Below are 23476 nucleotides of genomic sequence, written 5' to 3'. Positions count from 1 at the left end.
AAACCATGGTGTGGACACTTCCCCATTAACTCCTTGTATCTTTCCCAAGCCTCATACAATGACTCGGACTCTTCTTGTAGAAATGATGTGATATCATTTCTCAATTTCGCTGATTTAGTTGGAGGAAAGAACTTGGTCAAGAATTTCTGTGCTAGATCATTCCACGTTGTTATTGTTCCCGGTGGTAATGCCATTAACCACCCTTGGCTTTATTTTCCAATGAGAATGGGAATAACCGCAGCCTAATAGCATCATCCGACACTCCATTTGACTTGAAGGTGTCACAAATTTTTAGGAAATTTGCAATGTGCTGATTCGGATCTTCCTTCAAATCACCATTGAATCTAACCGACTATTGGATCAGCTGGATGATTGCCGGCTTGATCTCGAAATTGTTTGCTTGCACTGTAGGTCTAGTGATACTCGACCCACTCCTATTCACTGTAGGAACTAAAAATTCCCTCAGTGTTCTATTTTCTTGTTCAGCCATTTCAACAACTACTTCTTCAGGTTCTACAGCAAGATTCTTTCTTTCTCTTCTCTCTCTGTTACGTCTTCTCACAGTTCTCTCAAGCTCAAGGTCAACAGGAACAACTGGTTGACGTCTTGGTCTTCGCATAAACTGAAACGAACAAGAGTGAAGAAAAGTGAGATCACAATTCTAATGAAAATTAAAAACAAAAATAAAAACTTCAATCTAGCTAACTAAAGAAAAACTCAATGTTAACTTAAAACAAATCCTCGGCAACGGCGCCAAAAACTTGATGCGTGTTTCTTACAACATGCAATATGTAGCAAGTATACTAATCGTACAAGTAATATAATGATGAGTAAAGTATCGTTCCCACGAGGATAGTGTTACTAAGTACCGATTTCCCTAGTTTAAGTCCTGATTGAAGAAACAATAAATTGGATTGATGGACGATTAACAAACTAAAAACAAATGAAAAACCCAACAACTTAATTAATTAAACAATGCTAAAAAATGCTTGGGTGTTGATTTCACCTAGATACGCTAACTCAAATCATAGAATCTATTACCCAAGTTCTAATTCCTTGATTGAAAATCGAATTCCCTAAGTTGTAAAACATACCTTCTCAGGCTACATTTTCCTACTTATCCCTATTAAGCTTCCGCACCCAACAAAAATGAAGATTAATAGTTCAAAGTCTTTTAAGCTTTATGGAATTCTATCTAGATTTTATAGATTGCTAAACCTATCTCTAGCGTTTGCTAATCTACGGTATTTATCCCAAGAGGCACAATCACAAATCACTTCTCAGTCTCATTATGAACAACACACATTTGAATGGTGATCAAGCATCCAAAAGTCATTAAGCAAAAAGATAAACACTCAATCATGAAATTGAAACTCAAAGTAAATCAATCCATATAAATTTGAATCATTGTATCAAGATTACATCAAACCCTAGCTAAACAACTCATTTCATACTCAAAAACGAAATAAAACAACAAAAACAAACTGAATCAAGATTCATCATTGAAAAGCAAGCAAAAGATGGAGAAATCTTCTCTAATTTGAAGCCCAAATCTTCAATAATCTTCTCCTTCCATGAGCTGCCTCCCAAATCACGAACCAAGCCCCTTTTCACTCTAATTTATACCTCTCTCACTTAAGGACGAAGCCCTAGCAAGCCAAAACGCGTCGTTTTATTTTTACATCTGATGCAGGTTTCGCCGCGGCGAAGATTTTTCCTCACCGCGGTGAAGAATTTCGGGCCAAATTTGGGCATGATTTAATCTGAATCTAGAACAGTGTCAAACATATTAATTGTAGCCCCTTCAATTATCTATCTGGTCGTTCAAGAATCAACACAATCAGAGGTCTACAGCTCAAGTTATAGCAGAAATACTGAAGCACGTCCAACGACGTTTTTCTTCAGTTCCCAGCGTACTTTTCACGACTTCAAGCCACGTTTTCACCCTTTTCCAGTCAGAATTAGGAAAAACCCAAAACATAAAAGTTGTAGCTCTTCTTCTTAGCTTTCCAAAGCTTCTAAATTCAGGTCATTCCGAGTTTCCAAGCTCAAGTTACACAATTTACACTCAAAATTGTCATTTATGCTAAAAATCATCATTTAGGCCTACAAAGACAAATTAATAGAATTAGGTAGCAATTATGGTCCAAATTGTATGAAAAGTATCCTAAATCCTATCAAAATTCAATGCAAAATCATAGTGTAAAATATGCTTATCAGACAACAGTCCATTAGATATCTCAAAATGATACCCCATATTATCTAAAACGGATACTGAAATAATATTTCCAGAAATAGAAGGTACGTAATAACAGTTATGCAGTTCCAATAACAAGCCCGTAGGCAAAGATAAACAATAATTCCCTATAGCCAATGCAGCCACATATGCTCCGTTTCCAACTTATAGGTCCACCTCTCCCTTGGCGAGCACTCTACTCTGCCTTAGTCCCTACACATCAGTACAAATGTGAGTACCATATCCTGTGTCAATGACCTAAGATGTTGAGGGAGAAAAGTTAATCTCAATCATAAAGATACCTGAAGTCATAGCCTCTGACTTATTCTTGCTTGCGAGGAAAGCCTTGCAGTGTTTCCTCCAGTGGCCAAGCTTGCCACAAAAGAAGCAAACTACCTTGCCCTTCCCTATGCCACCCTCAGGACCAAGAGCAACCTGTCCTTTGGGCTTGGGCTTGGGCTTGGGTTTGGCCTTGGCCTTACCCTTACCCTTACCCTTACCTTTACTAGTATCAACCAGTAAAATAGGCTTGGACTTCTGCAAGTCCTGCTCTGCAGTCCTCAGCATGTTCAAAAGTTTTGACAGGGTTTTCTCCATCGTGTTCATATTGAAATTCATTATGAACGGAGCATAAGAGTTAGGCAAGGATTGTAGAATTAAATCCATTTGTAATTTTGCATCCAAGCCACATCCTAAAGTCTCAAGTCTCTCTATGTGTTCGATCATCTTGAGCACATGAAGACCAACTTAGGATCCCTTAGTCAGTCGACTCCCAAACAGTGCTTTCGACACCTCGTACCTCTAATGTCGAGCATTTGTTTAGAAAAGCTCCTTGAGGTGTAGAATAATGGAAGCAACGTCTATATTCTCATGCTGCTTTTGCAACATAGGTGTCATTGATGCTAAGATCAAGCATTGAACGCTATCAGCATCATCAAGGAACATTTGATAAGTATCCTTTAGTTCTTGAGTGGCATCAGGATCAGGCTCAGCCATGTATGGCTTTTCAAGGACATACAATTTCTTTTTTGACTTGAGTATAATCCGAAGATTACGATACCAGTCTGAGAAATTGGATCCATCCAACTTGTTTTCTTTCTCGATTATCGATCGCAGGTTTATAACGCTCATTTGGTGAATCTACAATTGCAGAAAAGATAAAGTCATTATAAAGTTCATTATTGTTTAATATGGTCTTTTATTAAACGATGCTCCTACTATTTTACTCAAGTCAATAGCCCTCACTATTAACTCGGGAAAGCCTGTTGGCTTTCTTAGTGGACTAAGATCCTATCCTGCCCATTTCAAACCTTCCCTTTGGCGAACAAGCCAAAATGAGTTGATTAGGTAGGCCAACAAACTTAATCCACACCAGTTGATAGCTCCTACTATCAACCTCAAATGTGAAAAAGCCAACAAGCCAATCACACTATCCAATGGTTCCAACCATTGTCCTTAAGTGTGATTCTCAATATCAGTAGAGTGGACACTACATGTCACCATGTACACATAATAAGTGCACTGCTCTACTATGCCTATGACGCGTTTATCAACCTTCGCTTTGGTGAACAAGCGAAACCGTCATTTTAAGTTGACCCATCACCATTAAGGAAAACTCCAATGCATTTTAACCTCCCACTAGTAGAAGTGTACCCTTCGCTTTGGCGAACAAGGTTTCGACGAGCAGTGGTTTGATTAAAACCATGGTGATGGAAGGCTTACCTAACTTAATATACTTTAGTTGAGGGGTTTGTTATTTAATGTCTCATCAGATTATTATCTTTGTTAGAATGACATTGTTTGGCATGTTATTCAACATTCAACCTTAGCATGCATTCTAAACACACTATAAAACGTGCCAGTACATGGCCCAACTAAAACTAATTTCCTCGAGCCTAGAGGAATTGGTGGGTCACCTAGGGGTCCTGTAATAAAATCTTGAGTCTTCAAGTATGATCGCCCCTTCCTTGATCCGTCTTCAAGTACATTACAAAAAATTTATTCCAAGTTTACAATAAGAATAGTTATACAAAATTCTTTACATCAATAAATTTAGAAACCTCGATTTACATTCGAAGGGAATTAGATGAGAAGAGAATGTACATCGAGAAGAGGAGAAAGGCAGGACACGCATGCCCTACTTAATAAATTATACAACCATACATACCCAAAATTATTTTAAAACATTCACCCTTAGGTCTAAGGCTCATATATCGGGCACCATGCAATATACAAACAAGTACAAAGCATACATTTCAAAAACAATCAATTTTTGAAATTTTTTGGTTAATTAACTTTAACCCCTAACAATTTGCAAACTTGCAATTTGATCCAAAAGTTTTAAAACTTTACATTCTAGCCCCTGTGCACTCCGAAGTGCACTCGTCGTGGCGATGACTTAGATTGCCACGACGATTTGGTACAGCACCCGTCCTAAGGACGATCACCTCAGCTAGCGCTGTTTCGTGCAGCGCTCGTCCAAAAGATGATCGTCGCGGCAATGCTTTATATCGCCGTAGTAAGCACTGGTTTCGTCATTAGCGTGAGGGTGAACAATGCTCGCTACGGCGATGGGTTATATCACAGCTGCGACCGTACACAGATCTGTAGCTCCAAATCTGTTCACATAGTAACCATATACACTCTAAACGGATTTTGCAATCAATCAAACACATTGATCTCAATAAAAATCCATCAACCATTATTCCAAACTTGCAGATCATCAACAAATTAAAATTAATCGATTAATAGACTTCTTAAAACATGTTTTTAAGGCAAATTTTACGCAGATTCAATATGGCAACATATCATTAATCAAACGCATGTTATCAACCATCCACATAAAAACTGTAAAATTTAGTACCCTAGGCTCTGATACCACTGTTAGGAAACAACACATTGAGGCAGTGGAAAACAAAAACAATAATAACAAGGATCGTTCCCATTGAGCCAAGATCAAAGGTATAATTTTACAGTTTATATAAATACAAGAATCTACAGAAAATAAATCATGAGGTTAGAAAAACATACGCACGTTGGAGGCTCTTCCAAATTTGTCAATGAATGTTTTGCTACTGATCCAAGTGTAGGATCGAACCCACGTAGTCCACTCGAAGACAATCACAAAGAACTAAGGAGAGATTTGCTAGATCCTCCTTAGCTTTAAGATTAAAGAAGAAAAATCAAATGAATTGATTTTGGGCAAAATGGAATACTGCCATGGGAGAGGAAATGTTGCTGTTGTGTTTTTCTTTTTCACAATGAAAAATAAACTAATGAAAATCTTACTCATTTTACAAATGACCTTTTTCTTTTATAGTAAATTCAGTTGCCCTATTCCCATATGGAATAGGCTTAGGCTCCAACCCAAACATGTCATGTTACCAAACACTCCCAATTAGATATTTTTATTTCCATCATTATCTTAATTAAAATCAATTAATATATATATATTTAATATACATTAACATTTAACAATAATGATAATATATTTAAATACATACGAATACATATTTAAACGTAATTTCACTTATTTAATTTTTCTAACAAATTAAATAAGGGCTACAATCTCAGCAAATTTAATTGCACTATGAAATTACCAAAATACCCTTTTACCCAAAAGGACGAAAATGCCCTTCTTTCTTCCTGGCTCTTAAATTATCTTCTATGTGTGTGACCCATGGGCTCCTCATCATACCGACAGTGTATAATATCGCGATTAACGCCAATTAATCGTCTCACTAATACACAGACCAAGATTGGCCCTAACAAGGCATCATGGCCACCCGATAGATTTGAATTCAGCAAAGTAGCTACCAGTCAACGATATGGTTACCGTGCAATTCGATCCTTTCATCATACGTTATCTCGACAAGACGAAGGCATAGAAATAGTGTCAACCTTCGGTTACTCTCGATATTATGTATTCAATTTCTGGACCAATGAGCCATATTATAAACTGGATAGAGCAATAACTCAATCCCACTATGGCCACAGTTTTCGTGTCATTGCCATATACTGAATTACGCTGTGAGATAACTTCTCCCGTACCCAGGAGTGATGAATCCTCTGTCAATCTACCATAGTCTTGATACACTCCTTGATGTAGTCAATCACCACCGTATTGACAGCTCTGAAAAGAACTGCGTTAGGCTAGTGTCAAACTGCACCTATCGGTGCACAAGGCATTCCGGTGATCTGAAGTCTAAGGATCACATGCACCACCATTCGTTAGAGGATTTGTTCCATAGACACTAGGGTTACCATCTATATGGAATCTTCTGGTGGGTCAGTCTAGTGAACTTGCTGTGGTGTAATTGCCTACAGCAAGCACTTATGTGTTGCACCAGGTTGTCACCAAACAACCTTAACAAGTGAGATCAGTCACTGCCATTCGACAAGGTCGTCAACACTATGATAGTCTTATCGTATTATCTATGCCCTTACTTCAGAATAATACTAGGGCTACAGACGTTTCTAGAATGGCCACCATATGTGCTCATAGGGTTCTCACTATTAAGATTTGAAACATTTGATACCATCGTCACGATTCTACCATTCTAAGGACATATATCAATACATATTGCAATAATAATGATTTACGTGATATAGAATAAAATGCCTTTTATTGATTAATGAACATTATTACAAAGAGTCAATTCTACAATAATTGATTGGCTCTAGGGCATCTACTCTAACACTAGCCTTAGTTTTATTCTAGCAAAGGACATAGATAATAAGGTAAGACTATCATAGTGCTGAACGACCTTGTCAAAAGACAGTGACTGATCTCATTTGTCAAGGTTGTTTGCCAACAACCTGGTGTAGCACATAGGTGCTCGCTATACAAACCCACCAGAGGATTCCATATGGATAGTAACCCTAGTGTCTATGGAATAAATCTACTACCAAATGGTAGTGCATGTGATCCTTAGACTTGAGATCACTGAAATGCCTTGTGCACCGATTGGTGTAGTTTGACACTAGCCCAACGTAGTTCTATTCAGAGCTATCAATACGGTAATGATTGGCTACATCGAGAAGTGTATCAAGACTATGGTAGATCAACAAAGGATTCATCATTCCCTAGTACGGGAGAAGTTATCTCACTGCACAATTCAGTAAATGGTAATGACACTAAATTTGTGGCCACAGTGGGTTTGAGTTGTTGCTCAATCCAATTTATTAAATTGATCATTGGTCTAGTAACGATTGATGAAAGGATTTGGTTGCACGGTAACCATATTATTGACAGGCAGCTATTTCGTTGAATTTGAATTTATCGGGTGGTCATAATGCCTTGCTAGTAGCCAATCTTGGTATGTGTGTAGGGAGACGATTAATTGGTGTTAATCCCGCTACTACTCACTATTGATATGATGAGGAGCCTACAAGTCACAAACTTAGAAGATAATTTAAGAAACAATTTTTGAAAGGGGTATTTTCGTCTTTTAGGACAAAAGGGTACTTTGGTAATCTCACACTACAATAAAATTTGTTGAGGTTGTTGCCTATATTTAATTTTAATAGTAAAATTAAAATCAGTGAGATTATATTTAAATATATGCGCATATTAATATATATTTATGTGCGCATATATTTAAATGGATTATTATTATTAATTAAATGTTAATATATTTTTTATATATATTAATTGATTTTAATTGCAATAATAATTAATTAAAATTAAAATACCATAAAGGGCGTGTTTGGTTGCAAGGATGGATTAACTTGAGAATCCATGGCTATTCCTATTGGGATTAGGGTTTTAATTAAGTGACACCATATAAGTGAAACTTAATTATATATATATATATGTGTGTGTGTGTGTGTGTGTGTGTGTGTGTGTATTCATTCATTGAATAAAAATAAAACCCTAGCCACCCTCTCCCTTTCACGTTTTTGGCGTTAGTGAAGAAAAAAAAATTCCTTGTCTCTTTTTGATTCTTGAAGCCTCCTTGTTGTTCTAGCAAAACAACAGTGGGTTCTATGGATTATCTTTGTGTGGATGATGCGATTGCGATTCGACTTTGAATCGGGAGCAAAATCAAATCAGAGACATTTGAAGGAGCCCCCAAATAGACATAAGTATTTTGATCCTTGAATGAATTTGATTTTATACAAATTTGTTCGTTTACATTGGTTTCGTTTTAACATGTAAAATCGTTATAATCGTTGCCTAGATCTTTGCATTTAGAGTAATGACAGATTCATTTTTAAAATTATTATTTCATTATGCCTTTTTCCCCTATGCGAATCTGATCATTCATTTACAAACCATTGTGCTCATAGAGTTCTTACAATTAAGATTTATAACACTTAATTCCCTCGTCATTGGTTCCAACCTTTTGAAGGATATATACTATTTTCTTTATGCGCAGTAAATAGATGCTATAGTATATGCTCATAAATAAGCAATGCCTTTTTATTCATTAATTTGAAATGAGTTTACAAGAGCTAAATCGTTGGCTCTAGTGCATCTACTCTAACGGGAACCTTATCATTCTCTAAGTAGGAAGATGGGTGTCATCCATGACTCATCCGAACCAACCAGAAACACCTCAACCGAGCCGATCCTTATAGCTAGTGTTTAAAGTTGAATCAGTGGAACCGCTGTTGGTGTCAAAACTTGAAGAGCCGAGTCAACGTTCTCCAACGTGTCAACATGAGTGTTCTCAAACCTTGGGACTTGAGTGATTGCGATCTCTTTGAATGCTGATTGGAGTTTTTAGCTAAGTTGAGGTAAAAGGTCATCTTTGCATCTCTAGCTTTGTTGGAGCCTTGGAGCTAATTCACCACCAACTATGAATTAGACTTAACTTCAAGTTTTTCAACCCCCATTACTTTAGCGAGAGGGAGGTCGATGATCAATGCTTCGTATTCGGTTTCATTGTTGGTTTCCTTGAAGCTATATCATATGAACTGTTGTATGATATCCCCTTCCAAAGAAGTGAGGACAAGCCCTAGCCCGTTGTCGTTGACGTTGCTTGAGCCATCTACTAATAGGATCCATTTAGACGATGCATGGTCTATCAAGCATAAGAACTCCCTCTTCACCTGAATTGAAGTGTTAGGTGTGAAATTGGCAATGAAGTCAGCTAGCATTTGACACTTGATGGTGGTATAAGGTTGGAAAAGGATGTCAAATTTGCTCAACTCTATTATCCATTGAATGAGCAGATCCGAGAGGTTCTGTTTAAGCAAATCTTTTTAAAGGGGTAAGAAGTCAAGACCACAATTGGGTGGCAAGGAAGTTAATGGTTATAAGAGCGAGGCAAGCTTTTCAAGTTGGCTATATCGTGTCTCAACATCAAGCAGAGACTTGCTAGTGTAATTGATAGGCAGTTGCTTTTCTTCTTCTTCTTAGATCAGTACGACCCAGATGGCCTATTTGGATATACTAAATAGGTGAAGAGTCGTTCCCTTGTTTTTGGTTTAGAGAGTAAAAAGGCGATGTTAAGTATCTTTTCAGTTGGGCCAATAATTCTTCACATGTTGGGGTCCATTTGAACTTCTTTGGACTTTCTGAAGGATGCAAAGAAGAGATGACACTTCTCCGCTGACTTTGATATGAATCGTTTCAGCATGGCTACCCTTACAGTAAGACTTTGGACATCTTTTATGCAAGTAGGTAAGGGAATGTTCAAGACCAGATTGATTTGGTCGGGTTAGTCTTGATGCCGCGCTGTGTGACCATATAGTCGATGAACTTTGGAGGAGACGCCGAATGAACATTTGGCTAGATTATATTTCATGTTGTACTTTCGTAGTACCTCAAATACTTACCTTAGGTGGTCAAGGTGTTGCTTGGTGATCAATGAATTCACTAGCATATTGTCAATGTATATTTCCACGGAATCTCCTAACAAGCTGGAAAACATCCTATTCATAAGATGCTGGTAGGTGGCACCGACGTTTTTTAAGCCGAACAGCATTATCTTGACAATAGTAAATACCGATTTCAGTGATGAAGGCGGTTTTCTCTTGGTCATTCAGGTGCATGAGTATCTGACTGTAGCTTGAGAAAGCATCCGTGAAACTTAGAAAGCATCCATGAAACTTAATAACTCCTGTCTAGTAGTGAAGTCGACTAACATGTAGGGGGAAGGAGTCTTTAAGGCAAGCCTTATTTAGGTTAGTGAAATCGATGCATACTCTCTACTTTCCGTTCTTTTTCTAAATGATGACTACATTTACCAACAGTTGGGGTATTAGACCTCCTAAACTAAGTCATTGCTTAGCAGCTTCTCCACCTCCTCATTAATCACATTGTTTCTCTTTGGAATGAACTTTCTTCTCTTTTGTTTCATAGCGGATAGTCTAGGTCGGCGTTTAGTTCATGCACTATTGCTTCAAAGCCGATCCCTGTTATATAGGAGTGAGACCAAGAAAAATAGTCATGTTCCTCTCGAGGAAGTCTATGAGCTTTTCTCAGATGTCGAGTCTAAGTTGGGCACCACCTTGGGTTTTTTGATCTGGGTGATCAGGGTGTATCTGGGCTTGGTCTGGCTTGGCCACTCCAGCCGAGTAGGACTATAGTTGCTACATAATCCCTCGCTTGGTCTTGAAGGCAATCTGATAAAAATCCTTAAAAGCCTTCTAGTCTCGCAGATTTCATTTATTCCCCACTTGGTAGGGAACCGAATGGTCTAGCAGAAGGTGGAGGGGATGGACCGCATGCTATGAATCCAAGGTCAACTGAGGATCACATTGTAAAGGGAGGGGGCATCTAGTATCATGAAGGTGGTTTGGAGGTTGATCGCCTCAACATAGACTGGTAGAGCTATATATCTCCCCTATTATGTATTTTGTTCCAAACTAAAACCAACGAGTTGAGTAGACCAGTAGATGATGTTTGACTCATCTATTCTTATGACTTTGAGTGCCTTGAGGAATAGGATTTCGCGAATGAGCTGGGGTCTACAAGGATCCTCTTGACAAGGAAGTTTGCTATATGAAGGGTGATAACTAGAGCATCATGGTGGGGGTTTAAGAGCATCACCATTTCATTGTCAATGAACTCAATGGTTAGATCGGTTGCCTTCTGCAAGTGTGGCCCAGAGGATTGGACCTTTGGGTCAGCTACGGCTTTGGCATGACACTTGGCCAAGGAGTAGCTTACACTGCTTACTTCTGATCCACCTGAGATCACATTACACAACCCATTTGCTGGCTGTGCTTTTTTTTGAGGTGTAATCTGGTGATCCTTGTTTTCCAAGGTGTTTTTCCCTTTGTCCGTTAGGAAGTCGTGGAGATGGCCTTTCTTCAGTAGCTTTACTATCTCAAGATAGAGGGCGATACAATCGGCAGTGACATGGTCATGGTCTCCATGGTATTCACACCACTTAGTGGTATCTCGCTTGGCCTTAACGTGTGGTAAATTCATGGGCCATCTGACAACTTTCCCTATCTCTATTATTACAGCCACAAGTTTCATTGGTTCGATGTTTTGGTTGTATTCAGACATCTTGTATCGATAGGGTGGGACTTATGTCTTTTTGTTGTGTCGAGCTGAATGGCAGTCCATTGGGCGTTGGTTGTCTCGGTTAGGGGTTCTTGTTGGTTGGTGGTAAGGCTTAGTAGGGCAGTTATTTTGGTGCTGTTTGGTTCTTCTGGAATGGTGATCGTCATAGGCAGAGTGTTTGATATGGTTCACTTCATCTTCTTCCTACCTTATTTCTACTAGAGCTCGAGCCAACACATCTTCCATGGTGGAGCAGTTGAACTTGATAAGCTCTTTATATAACTCACTATCGAGGAGGAGCCTCTTCCTGAAGGCATTAATGGTTGTCTCTTAATTGCAATATGAAATGGAGATTTGTTCTTTGTTGAAGCAACCCACGTAGTCTCAAATGTTTCTCCGTGGTGTTGACGTACTCTATAGAGGTCACTAGAGAGCTTCTCAAGTCTCTTGCTACTAGCGAACTGCTTAACAAAATTATTCGTGAGTTAAGTAAATGAGTCAATAGAGTTGTTGGGTAAGTTGGTATACCATGAAGGGTTGATCCCATGCGGCTAGAGCCGAAGCTCTTGCACATGCATGCTTCGCAAAGATCGCACTAGATGGCGGCAGTGAACATCCTTTATTTGTAAGATGTTATGTGGTCATCAGGATCGGTGGTCCCATCATAGAGTTTCATATTGAGGAAGGTGAACTTGCAAGGCATCTCTATGAGGGTTATGGCATCCATGAAGGGTGAGTCGGTGTAGCTTTGGGGTTGGATTTTCTTGAGAGGTGTGGGTATACCAGCAATGTGCTAGATCATGCTCTCTATCTCGGAAATCGTTTAGCCAGGGATTACTATAGGGGTGTTGCCACGAGAGTGTATAAATTGTTTAGGGGTTGATATTTATGAAAGAGTTGAGCCAGATTGTTTGGTGGGTGGCTTCTGCTACTGAGTGCATGGGATGTGTTTGCAGTAGGATGAAGGGAGTGTTCAGTTGTTGGGTTGGGGTGTCATTTAGTGGGGTCGGCTCAACTTGGGGTAAGGTTGTAGTTGGGGGTAAGTGGAGGTGGGTTTGATTTGTCAAGGTACCATGATTTAGGGTGGAGAACAATTGCTTTGGGTGAACGGGGAGCGGAAAAGAGGAGGTGTGTTGCTTACTCAAATTCCAATCTAATGAATAGAATTGGCTTACCATGTCTTGAAAGGCATGATTCTCTATGCGGATGATCACGTTTTGAGCTTCCAAAGCCTAGTACTTATCGTTGCTCTCTTGCACCAGTGTGGTGAGGGCCGCAATCTGAGCTGCAATGCCAAGAGTGAAGGTTTCGGTGTTTCCAGTCATGATGGCTAAATTGGGAGAAAAGATCAGAAATAGAGGTCGTTTAAGTCGAATAGTTGTCAAGGTCCCACAGTGGGCACCAAACTTTAGATGGTAAAATCTACTATTGTTTTGGAAGGGATGTATCCTGTAAGAGTAGAGCCACTAACAATGCAGTGGGCTTGCACGAAGAGGAGAAGAGAACGTGAAGGCTAGATAAATACCGGTGTGGTGTCTGCCTTAGACACTCCGACGCTCAAGTCAATGAAACTGTAAGAGCAATTGATTTGGAAGGGAGAAAAGATAAGAAATAGAGGTTGTTTAAGTCAAATAGTTGTCAAGGTCCCACAATGGGCACCAAACTTTAGATGGTAAAATCTACTATTGATTTGGAAGGGATGTATCCTGTAAGAGTAGAGCCACTAACAACGTAATGGGCTTGCATGAAGATGAAAAGAGAACGTGAAGGCCAGATAAATACTGGTGTGGTGTCTACCTTAGACACTCCGACGCTCAAGTCAACAAGGCTGAAGGAGAGGGTTTGTCTTTGTTTATATAATGAACCCAAGAGGTTGGAATCCTAGTAAAAACGTTGAATACTAGTTGGTGGAGGCATTCCAATTAGGAAGGAACTATGATCTCTTGCCTTTCTCAAATTAGACTTAACATTTTGAGTAAGATTCAGGATCTTGACAGAAGCGGAAATAGAATAGGATTCTGATTCCTATTATGGAATTTTGTGGACTGATGGGTCAGAGCCCAATTTAGCTTTACTTGTAGGATAACCTAACTCATTGAGTGAGCATTTCATAAAACGAAATCAAGCGTGGGCTCAATTGGGATTGGGTCAAGGCACTAGGCCATAGTATGTTTATTTTGTTGGACCTCGTCAGACCAAACACGATTTTTGGCCTATACAACTTTGAAACGAGAAACACACATGTTATTTTTCACACATACACGCATACTATTGTTCACACATACATATAATGGTAAAAGAACAAATAATGGTGACTTTGAAACGAGAAAAAATACACGAAAAATAAAGACTTGATTGAAGTTACCCATATAAATGGATATTACTACTATTGTTTTGTTTAGACGGATAAGATTTAGAAAGTATTTAGTCAAGAGATCAAATTCTTACTAATATTTATTCTCTTACAATTTGGAAACCTGCCCAATTCTTTTTTGGTTAAGAAATAAGAGGTTTCTCCATTCTCTACCTAGATGTCAGCATGAGATAATTCAACCATCACCCTTTGCATCACCAGACGTCTTAAACTCCAGCTTAATTTATATATAGAAACGTTGCTTTCAATATTTTACTGTGGTCTATAATTTATCGTACCCAATACTCTAGATCTGCCATCTTTACTTGAAGACAGTCTTTAATTAAAGGTAGGGCCGGCTCTCGTCTCTTCTTAATTCTTATTTGGGTGGGATTTCATAATATTTATTATTTTTTTTTTCCTTTAACTGGGGATTGAAATTAAAAGCTAGATTTTTGTTTACTATAATATAACACAATTTTTTAAACATTATATTAAAGACATTAAATAGTTAAATTTCAAAATTAATTATTAGTGTTCATTTCATATACCTGTATAAATTATTTAATTTAAAAAATACCCAAACTATTTGGAAACCATAAAACTGTCTATATGTATTAAATACTCTTTAAATTATTAAAATCTCCCTGCCTTACAACGGTTTTCAATATTATAGAGAGGTTTTAAATAGTTTTGGAAACATTTGGTGTGCTTAAGATTAAACAATTTTGTAAAAGACATATAACGTTATCTAACTCTTAATAATCATTAAGTGAATTATTTAAAAATAATTAATGTAAATTGTTAATTTAGTTGCCTGTTGGATTATATATATAAAATCTTAATTTCATGCCATTAATCATATAAAGAAGAAAAAAAAAATTACGCACCTAGGTGTTGATGAGTTGATTTGACACTACGATAAATAATATGATAATGAAATGTCCAAGTGCACCTGTGTGATCGGTGCAAATTAATTAATTTAATTGATGTCATAAAGAAAGTGTAATTATATGCTTTTTAAACTGTGAATCTGTCAATCAAATCTTTGAATTGTAAGGATTAGTGATAACCACTACATCAAATCGATTTATACATATGATTTTACGTTTGGAACTTATATGGGTAGTTTCAAATTAAACTATTTTATATGCAACATGTATAACTTTCTAAAACTGTAGTTGTAACTTGTAAGGGCACAGTTAGACATTTAATTATTTATATTAGAGTTTAGCGGGAAAGCCACAATAACTTAAGTTACTTTTGGTATACTTTTTTAAATAATATATCTAAAATTCTATTCTGAATAAAATAACATAGGATTTTAAAAACGTGTTTGTTACATTATTATCATTTTCTTTAAAATATTTCGAATTTTTTTAATCCTTATATTTTTTTATTTTAACTAAACATTCTCACAATAAAAGTTTACAAATTAACAAAAACAATCTATCCACCCGATCATCGGCATGATATTATCTAATATTATCTCTATTTTTGGGATCCAAATGATAAAATTAACTATGATAGAATAATATTGATAATTTACCTTACATATTTAACCTTAAAACTAAAATTTTAGTGGTCAAACAATATAATGAGATGAACAAGACTAGCTTTGGGGTTAACAAGGACGTTTCTTAAACCAAGTGGACACAAGATCCTTTTAGGATTCCATCCTTTTTTATATGCTTTTAACATGTTAGTAGATTCCATTGTGAAGGCCAAAAGGAAAGTTACTTTGTGGATAAGCAGTCCTGTAAATGGTATTATCTTAATGCGTGACGTTTCCAAATTTACCCCCCTTCACCAAAACAACAATCAATTTACATTATTTTCTCTTACTAATTTCACATTCTTTTCACCATCAATTTATATTGATCTTGTATTGTAGGATGTTAAATAATGGCATGTTCACCCTATCACCCTTTGTCTTTTTTTATTTTTTATTTTATTTTATTATTATTATTATTATTTTTTTTTTTTGGGGATGCAATTCGGAAGGGTAAAAAAAATTACTTCCTTGATATTTTAACGTATGACAACAAAATAGTGACCTATATTTCTAGGCTAAATGCTTGTCTCCAAAAAAAGGGCAGTAGTTTATACTTTATACATAGACAAATAACTAGAAAAGAACTAATATTTTAGAATAATTTAAGGCCGCCCAGATCCTGCTATTTTTTGGCATACAATTAAATGTTTTTGGAAAGGCAGCGGTATGGCATTAATTTCAATTCCCATATCTCAACTAAAGTATTTGGGCAGGCTAATATCGCTATTTCAATATTCAAATTGCTTTTGCCTTATATTTTACGCAACCATGTTAAATCATACGTATCCACACGTATATATATCGTGTGGCAATAAAATTTTCCCATTTTTGTAAGGAATTAAGTTTATTGAGGTTATAATGTATAAATGCTTATTTTGAAAAAAAACAAAACAACCCATCAATTATACTGTTAAAAAGAAAAGTTGGAGATTAAAACATAAATATATAAATCTTAATAGATAATTCATTTGCAATGAACTGGTCATTTAAACGATAAGAGATAGATTTACTGTAACTCTATATATGACATTAATGGATTATATTCATACAAGTGTCTACACATAAAAACGATAAATCGGAAAATATTAAATGCCTATCATTTTATAAAATTTATAACTATACGTCCCTATCGGAGAAATTTATTAGAATTTGTCATTGCCTTCTAATGTGAGTAGAATTTTCTTGTACGGATATACAGTATGAAAGCTAGGAAAGTCCCACAGAAACACAGAGAACCCCAGAAAATGAAAGTATATCTGTAGCAATCCATTCCAATGCATTGGCCATGTTCATTGCTTCCCTTATGATATATAAGGGCGGCTAAGTAGCCGTAAAGAAAGGAGCCAATTGGAATATTTGAAACTACAATGTTGTGGTTGACACTGAAATTCTTAGAACCAAACAGCTCGGTGGTTGTGGCTACCGATAAGGAAGTAATTGCTCCTGTACAGATCCCTATAATGGCAGTGCTCACATACAGAGCAAGGTTGGTTGTGTTCAGAAGTAAAATGAAAGCTCCTGCCATCGGAGCCATTAATGCAACTATCGCACCTGTGCTTGAAATCATGTGCTTGCTCCTGAAACAAACAGACAAAAACCCACATATCAATTACTACACTTGAATGTCTAGCAAACTAGTAACAAGTGTACGCAATAGAAATGGCTCGTCCTTCAATATTGACCAACTCTCTGACACTGGTATTATGTGTGTACATATATAGAGAAAAATTCTCAGGTACCAATGTTTTGGAGTTTTTAATATATGAACCAAAATAAAGCGATTGGTCTCTAATTTTTTATTTTATGAAAGAAGCAATTAGTCACACAACTTTAATGACATTTGCTCAGAATATATATAAGAATAATACTATACATACATCATTCCTATATAATATTTCTTATACAATATTATTTAACAAAATATGATTGGGTGAAAGTTTAATTTTAACTTTAAATTAACCAATCATATTTTACCACATAATATTGTATGAGAAATATTATATGAAAATAATGTATGTATAGTATTACTCTATATATAATATTTCATTAAAAGCCTATCAGAAGTAGATGCAACCATCTGATTAACCAAAAATAAAATGAGTAAATGCACCACCAAACACCAATAACAGCGCCATTGGAAAGGCAGAGTAGGGCTTATTTCACCTATGTATATGTATTCTGTTTTGATTTTTGTAAGGCAAACCTGTCAATTTTCCTACTTTGTATTTATAATCTAAAAATTATCACCTCGTGCCTAAAGATAAGGTGAGATATGGGAGGTAACCAAAAAGTTATTATAATCTTTTTTGTTCATTTTATGAAATTAGTAACTGTATGATGCTAAATGAAGAGTAAAGAGCAAAGACATACCTTGAGAAAAAGTAGTCGAAAAGAGATGGCAAGAGACGCCCAAAGAAACCGAATGAAGAAGACAAAGAAACGAGAGAAGAAGTTCCAGTGAACCCACGAGACTCGGCTATTTGTCCCAAGTTGTTCAGAAACACAAGACCAAGAGTTGCACCAAATAAATATACAAAAAAATACAACCAAAATTCCACTCTCTTCACCATCAACTTCACCCCAATTTCCTCCATTACACAATCTCATGACTTCAGTCTCCACTTACTCTTCTTCATCTTCCTTTACTCCATCTCCCCTCTCTCCACACTTATATTCTCTTCTACTGTTGAATTATACACCTTTGGCTCTCCATTTAACCACCAATTTATCGGTAACATCTCCAATCTTTTCTCCATGGAATCACTAATGGACTAATAGACATACTATCATACCAATCATATTCTTAAGCGGCGACAATATTTTTGACACCCAATTAAAGCTACCAATAATGGCATAAGTTCCCGTGACCATTGTTATCACAAACATAACAATGAACCGACCTCTCATTCTTCTACATTTTCCAACTTTAACATCTCATAGAGGCGCGGCTATGACACAAACGAATAAAGGAAGGATGGAATTGAGAAAAGATAAGCTTAGCTCTTTTACTGGGAAAGTATAGGGCGTCGACAATATCTGTGTAGATTTTTGCACTTAATCCTAAGTAACTAGTTGTTATTCCTACGGCACTTGACGATTTGATGGGAAGTTTCTAATGATTACAACATAACAAACAGTATTGATCCAGCAAATGCTATTTCCTGCCACAACAGTGAGTAAAAAGATATACCATATGAAAGAGAGGAGATTTGTTTTGTATGAAGAGATATTGCAAACCGTACCGTCAAACCAAGAGTGGCACCAAACATAGAAACGAGCCACAGTGGCATATAACAGCTGCAATGCCGGAAATCCAACCGAAAAGCTTGCCGGCGTCTGAGGCGAAGGCAAGATGTTGAGTTGGTTGGGATATGGAGAGAAGTTTTGAGTTGGGATGAGTAAGCAGGAATTTGTGTTTGTTCCGTTTTTGGATTGAACCATACTGCCCCCACCAAGCTCAGCCATTGAGTAAGGTTGGGGCATAGCAGGAAGTAGATTTCAAGTTCTAAATGATTTGCTTTGCAGTGAGTGGGGTGATGGGTTTTAATAAGGAGTAAATGTTTGTGCATGTGGAAAATAGATAGCCACGAGGAGAGCAATGTGTAAAGAGCTATTGAAAAAGTCAGCAATATTGTGCATAGACAATGACATGTAACATGATATAAGCTGCTTAATTTGCTTAGCAAATCATAAAAAAAAAAAAAAATTGGGGAAACTATCAGTCTATCCTTAAGATTTTGGAATCACATTAACATAATAACTTTCAACAATTTTTATATATGAGCCCTCAAAGTTTAAGTATTTATCACATGCACTCCTTTGCCCTAACTCAATTATTTTGTCATTAGGTTTACAAGACAATTTTTTAAGGTTACTATTTTCTTACAACTATATATCTGTAATGGGGTGTCTGGGTTAGTTTACATGCACCTCAACTGAAAGAAACCAAAACTGTTTTGTAAAAACTTACCAGATACAGAGTATATGCGTATATTTATACCAGAGTAATTACATTCGATGAGATCAAAACCTCAGAAAATCTAAGGTTGTTACAAAGATAAACATAGATTACAAACATTCAAATCTAGGTTGTTACAAGAGATGAACATATATTACAAACATTCAAATATAAGATAGATGAATGTAGCTCACTGGTTTAACGGAAACGCAACTCACTGACTTTGCTATGAGTTTTCTTGAATATTTGAATGATCATCATCGTTATCACTAACATTCGCTCGCAAATTGGCAGGAAGATAGTAGATAGCCATTTTGTCATGAAGGAAACAAAATCTATTAGCTGTTGCCCTTTGGTGAAAATATCTGCAGTCTGAAGGAAGTCGAAATTGCTCCAAAATGATTGTCTTGGTGTGCACTTTCTCACGCACAAAATGGTATCCACCTCGATAGCTTAGAACGTGCATGAAAAATAGGATTGGAGAAGTGCAAGGGCACTAATGTTATCGCACCAGATATAGGAGGTGAATCAAGAGAAATTTGCAGTTCACATAACAGCATACGCAGCCAATACAGTTTAGTTGTAACTAGAGCCAGACTCATATTCGACCTCAGTGCTTGATTTAAACTGGTTGTTTCTATCAATTTAGCTTAGGGTTTGCGAATACAAAAATGGAGAGAAAAGTGTTTGAATTTGCTTTACTGTAAACTGATTTCAGTGATACTGTGAAGAGTAACTTTACTCTTTTATACAAAAACCGAAATGTAAGAGAAGATCAAAGTGCTGCGTTTTACAACTGTTTTTATTATAAAGCAGAAACGACACCGTTCGCAGAATTACATTTTCCTCCTGCTACTTGGCTCTTTTGCACTTTCATCCTTGGACCAACATCCCCTCTTAAACTGACACTCTGTTTCTGCTGCTTCAGCAGTGTTTTCACCATCTTTTCTTAGCATTTCTTTCAACTCATTGGTTCTTTGACCAACATCCCCTTTGAAACTAAACCTCTTTCTTGTTTAACTACCTTTGTGCTCCTTTAATTCCTCCAGTTAACAAGTGCTCAACTTTTTCAAATAATCAAAAAATCTTTCAACACCTCAAAAACACAACTCAAAAATAGCACTCATTTTCTTCTGCATTTTTTTTGCAGCTTCAGCAACTCAAAAAACACTCATTTTCTTCTGCATTTTGTTGCAGCTTCACAATTCATAATTCCTCCAACTGACTCAACTTCTTCAAATAATCACAACTCATTTTTCTTCTGCATTTTTTTTTTTTTTTTTTTTTGCAGCTTCAGCAACTCAAAAAACAACAACTCATTTTCTTCTGCATTTTTGTTGCAGCTTCAGTAATCAAACTTCACAAACAGCATCATCTCATCAACCAAGCTTAACAATCAACAACCAAATCTCATCAACCAAGCTTACAATCAACAACCAACATGACAAGCAACTTCATCACATCAAACTTCAAATCAGCATCACCTCAACAACCAAGCTTACAAGTCAGTAATCAAACATGATAATTAACTTAACAACATCTCGTTTTCAATTCATCATTTGCAGTTTCAGCTTCACAACTTAACATTTCTTAGCTTAATCATTTGAGGTTCAAGACTATCAAACACAGCTTATACACTGTATTACTTAGCTCAGCCATCTGCATTCTCCTTTTTAACAACTCTCTGCTCAACTTTTGGCAATACTACAATCTGCCACAACTGTTGCAACACTCACCACAAATTTTGGTCAACACATACCACAAAAAAAAAAAAAAAAAAAAAAAAACTACAAACGCAGTTTTATCAGTTAGAGAGTCAGTATTAGCACAGGGAACTGCATCACATTCACTCTTCTGTCTCAACTCAGAAAATTGAATAGCAGACAATGCTTTTGTCAAGACATCTGCAATCTGCAATTCGATGGTACATATTGAACTGTCAGATTCTTGGCAAGAACTTGCTCCTTAATGTAGTAAGCATCTATTTCTATATGCTTTGTTTTGGCATGGAAGACAGGATTTGAAGCTAAGGCTCTGGCACTTGTATTGTCGCCACAAATTATAGGTTTTGAGGGCAATTGAAGGCTGATTTTAGTGACAATACTTTGAAGCCATGCAACCTCTGTGGCAGTTTGTGCTAAGGCCCTGTATTCAGCTTCAGTGGATGTATGCAACAACTTTTTGCTTCCTGGAGCTCCACTGAATTAGATTAGGTCCAAGATAGACACAATATCCACTAGTCGACCTTCTATCTTCAACATTACTACCCAATTTGCATCAGCACATCATTCAATATTCAGGGAACTTGCTGGTTTAACTAAGCCCATGTGCGTGTTCCTTTAACATATCGCAGAATGCGTTTACATGCTTGCCATTGTAACTCAGTTGGGGCTTGTAGAAACTGACTAAGACGATTAACTATAAAGCTAATATCTGGTCTTGTTAATGTGATACTGCAAAGCTCTAATTGTGCTGCGATATAAAGTAGGGTTTTCAAACAGGTCACTATCATCACTCCTCAGTCTAGTACCAACACCATTGGTGTAGAGCATGATGGGCATCCATCATTCGGGTTCTAACAAGCAAATTTGAGGCTATTTGGACTGCCTGAGATGTATACCAACTGCTGTCCTGACTGCTTCTAGACCTAAAAAATCTTGAGTGATCCTAGAGTTTTCAAAGCAAATTGCTCATTTAACTCTCTCAACAACTGAGAATGAGGTTGCATCAGAACCAGTTTATTAAATATCATCTACATAAACAAGAACATAGATTAGTCTTGATGATTTTTAAGAACAAATAAACTGGAATCTGAAATTGAGTTTTGAAAACCCTTGTCTTGAAGAGCAGCATGAGTTTATTAAACTAGGACCTAGGGGCCTATTTAAGACCAATAAAGCCTTGTTCAACTTACACACATGTGAGGATGAGCAGCTGATTCAAAACCTCTTGGTTGCTGCATAAACAAACTCACTCAAGTGCCATTAAGGAATGCTTGTTCACTCAATTTGTTGAACATCGCATGCATTGGTTACTGCTAGAGTGAGACTATCTATGGTAATGGTTTTATAACTGGACTAAATGTTTCGAAAAGTCCAATCCAGGAGTTTGTTGAAACCCCTTACCACTAGTCTGGCTTTATACTCTGCAGAGTACCCTTAGCATTCAATTTTGTTCTGAAACCCATTGGTTACCCACATATTCATGTCTACAGTAGGAGCAATAAGGGTCCAGGTGTTGTCCTGATTAAAGTCAAATTATGCCTGCATAGCCTCTTTCCAAACTGCAATTTTAATGCTTCAACAACTGTCACAGGTTCTGATTCTATAGGTGATTGACTGGTTGTAAGATAAACAGCAGGATCCAAGAAGTCAAAGGGTCATTTTCATGACCACAACAACTTTGGATCTTGTGATCATAGGGTGAGAATTCAGTGGAATAGAAGGTTGAACACTAGAACTATGAAGGTAGGTCAACCTCAAGTTGACAATGTGGTAGAGTACTGGATGGTGAACAAGGTAGGATGGACTGAGATTGAGCAGTCTATAAATCTGTATGAGGACTGCCAGAGTGTGTTTTTGAAAGTGGATTTAAATCTGGAAGCTTACAACTATATGCAGGATCACAAGCGGTGTAGTAGAATCTAAATCAACCTCAAATAGAATTTGGCAAATATTTGAGGAGGAAAATACAGGTAAAGAAGATACCAGATTATGACTGTTTGAGTTAGATGGGAAAGATTCTGATCTATCTTTAGTAACCTCATGTGAATTTATCAAAGGGTTATACTAGAATTATCAGCAATTTTAGAGATACTAGGTAATGATGAATCAGATAAGTTTGAAGAGGTTTACCTGCTACTGTAGAGTTAGTACCAACTGCTGGATTGTTAAGAACATTCTGAGAACCAG

At 36.8% G+C, this 23476-nt stretch overlaps 1 protein-coding gene, 1 non-coding gene and 1 pseudogene across 2 annotated transcripts; 1 reads left to right on the top strand and 2 right to left on the bottom strand.

The window, feature by feature from the left end:
• On the top strand, positions 1 to 107 carry LOC116118889. The gene has a single exon (XR_004126240.1). It is a non-coding gene; the product is annotated as a small nucleolar RNA R71 (small nucleolar RNA).
• A 10998-nt stretch (positions 108 to 11105) lies between these two features.
• LOC116118876 lies at positions 11106 to 11702 on the bottom strand. The gene has a single exon (XM_031404832.1). The coding sequence runs from the start codon at positions 11700 to 11702 to the stop codon at positions 11106 to 11108; it is 597 nt and encodes a 198-aa protein (XP_031260692.1).
• A 4948-nt stretch (positions 11703 to 16650) lies between these two features.
• Positions 16651 to 20508, bottom strand: LOC116118874 (annotated as a pseudogene).
• Between the last annotated feature and the right edge of the window lie 2968 nt (positions 20509 to 23476).

This window comes from Pistacia vera, unplaced genomic scaffold (genome assembly GCF_008641045.1).
Source record: "Pistacia vera cultivar Batoury unplaced genomic scaffold, PisVer_v2 Contig861, whole genome shotgun sequence".
NCBI classification, from domain to species: Eukaryota; Viridiplantae; Streptophyta; class Magnoliopsida; order Sapindales; family Anacardiaceae; genus Pistacia; species Pistacia vera.
The sequence above is the reverse complement of the archived record's forward strand: the minus strand, read 5'-3'. Positions and strand labels throughout refer to the sequence as shown.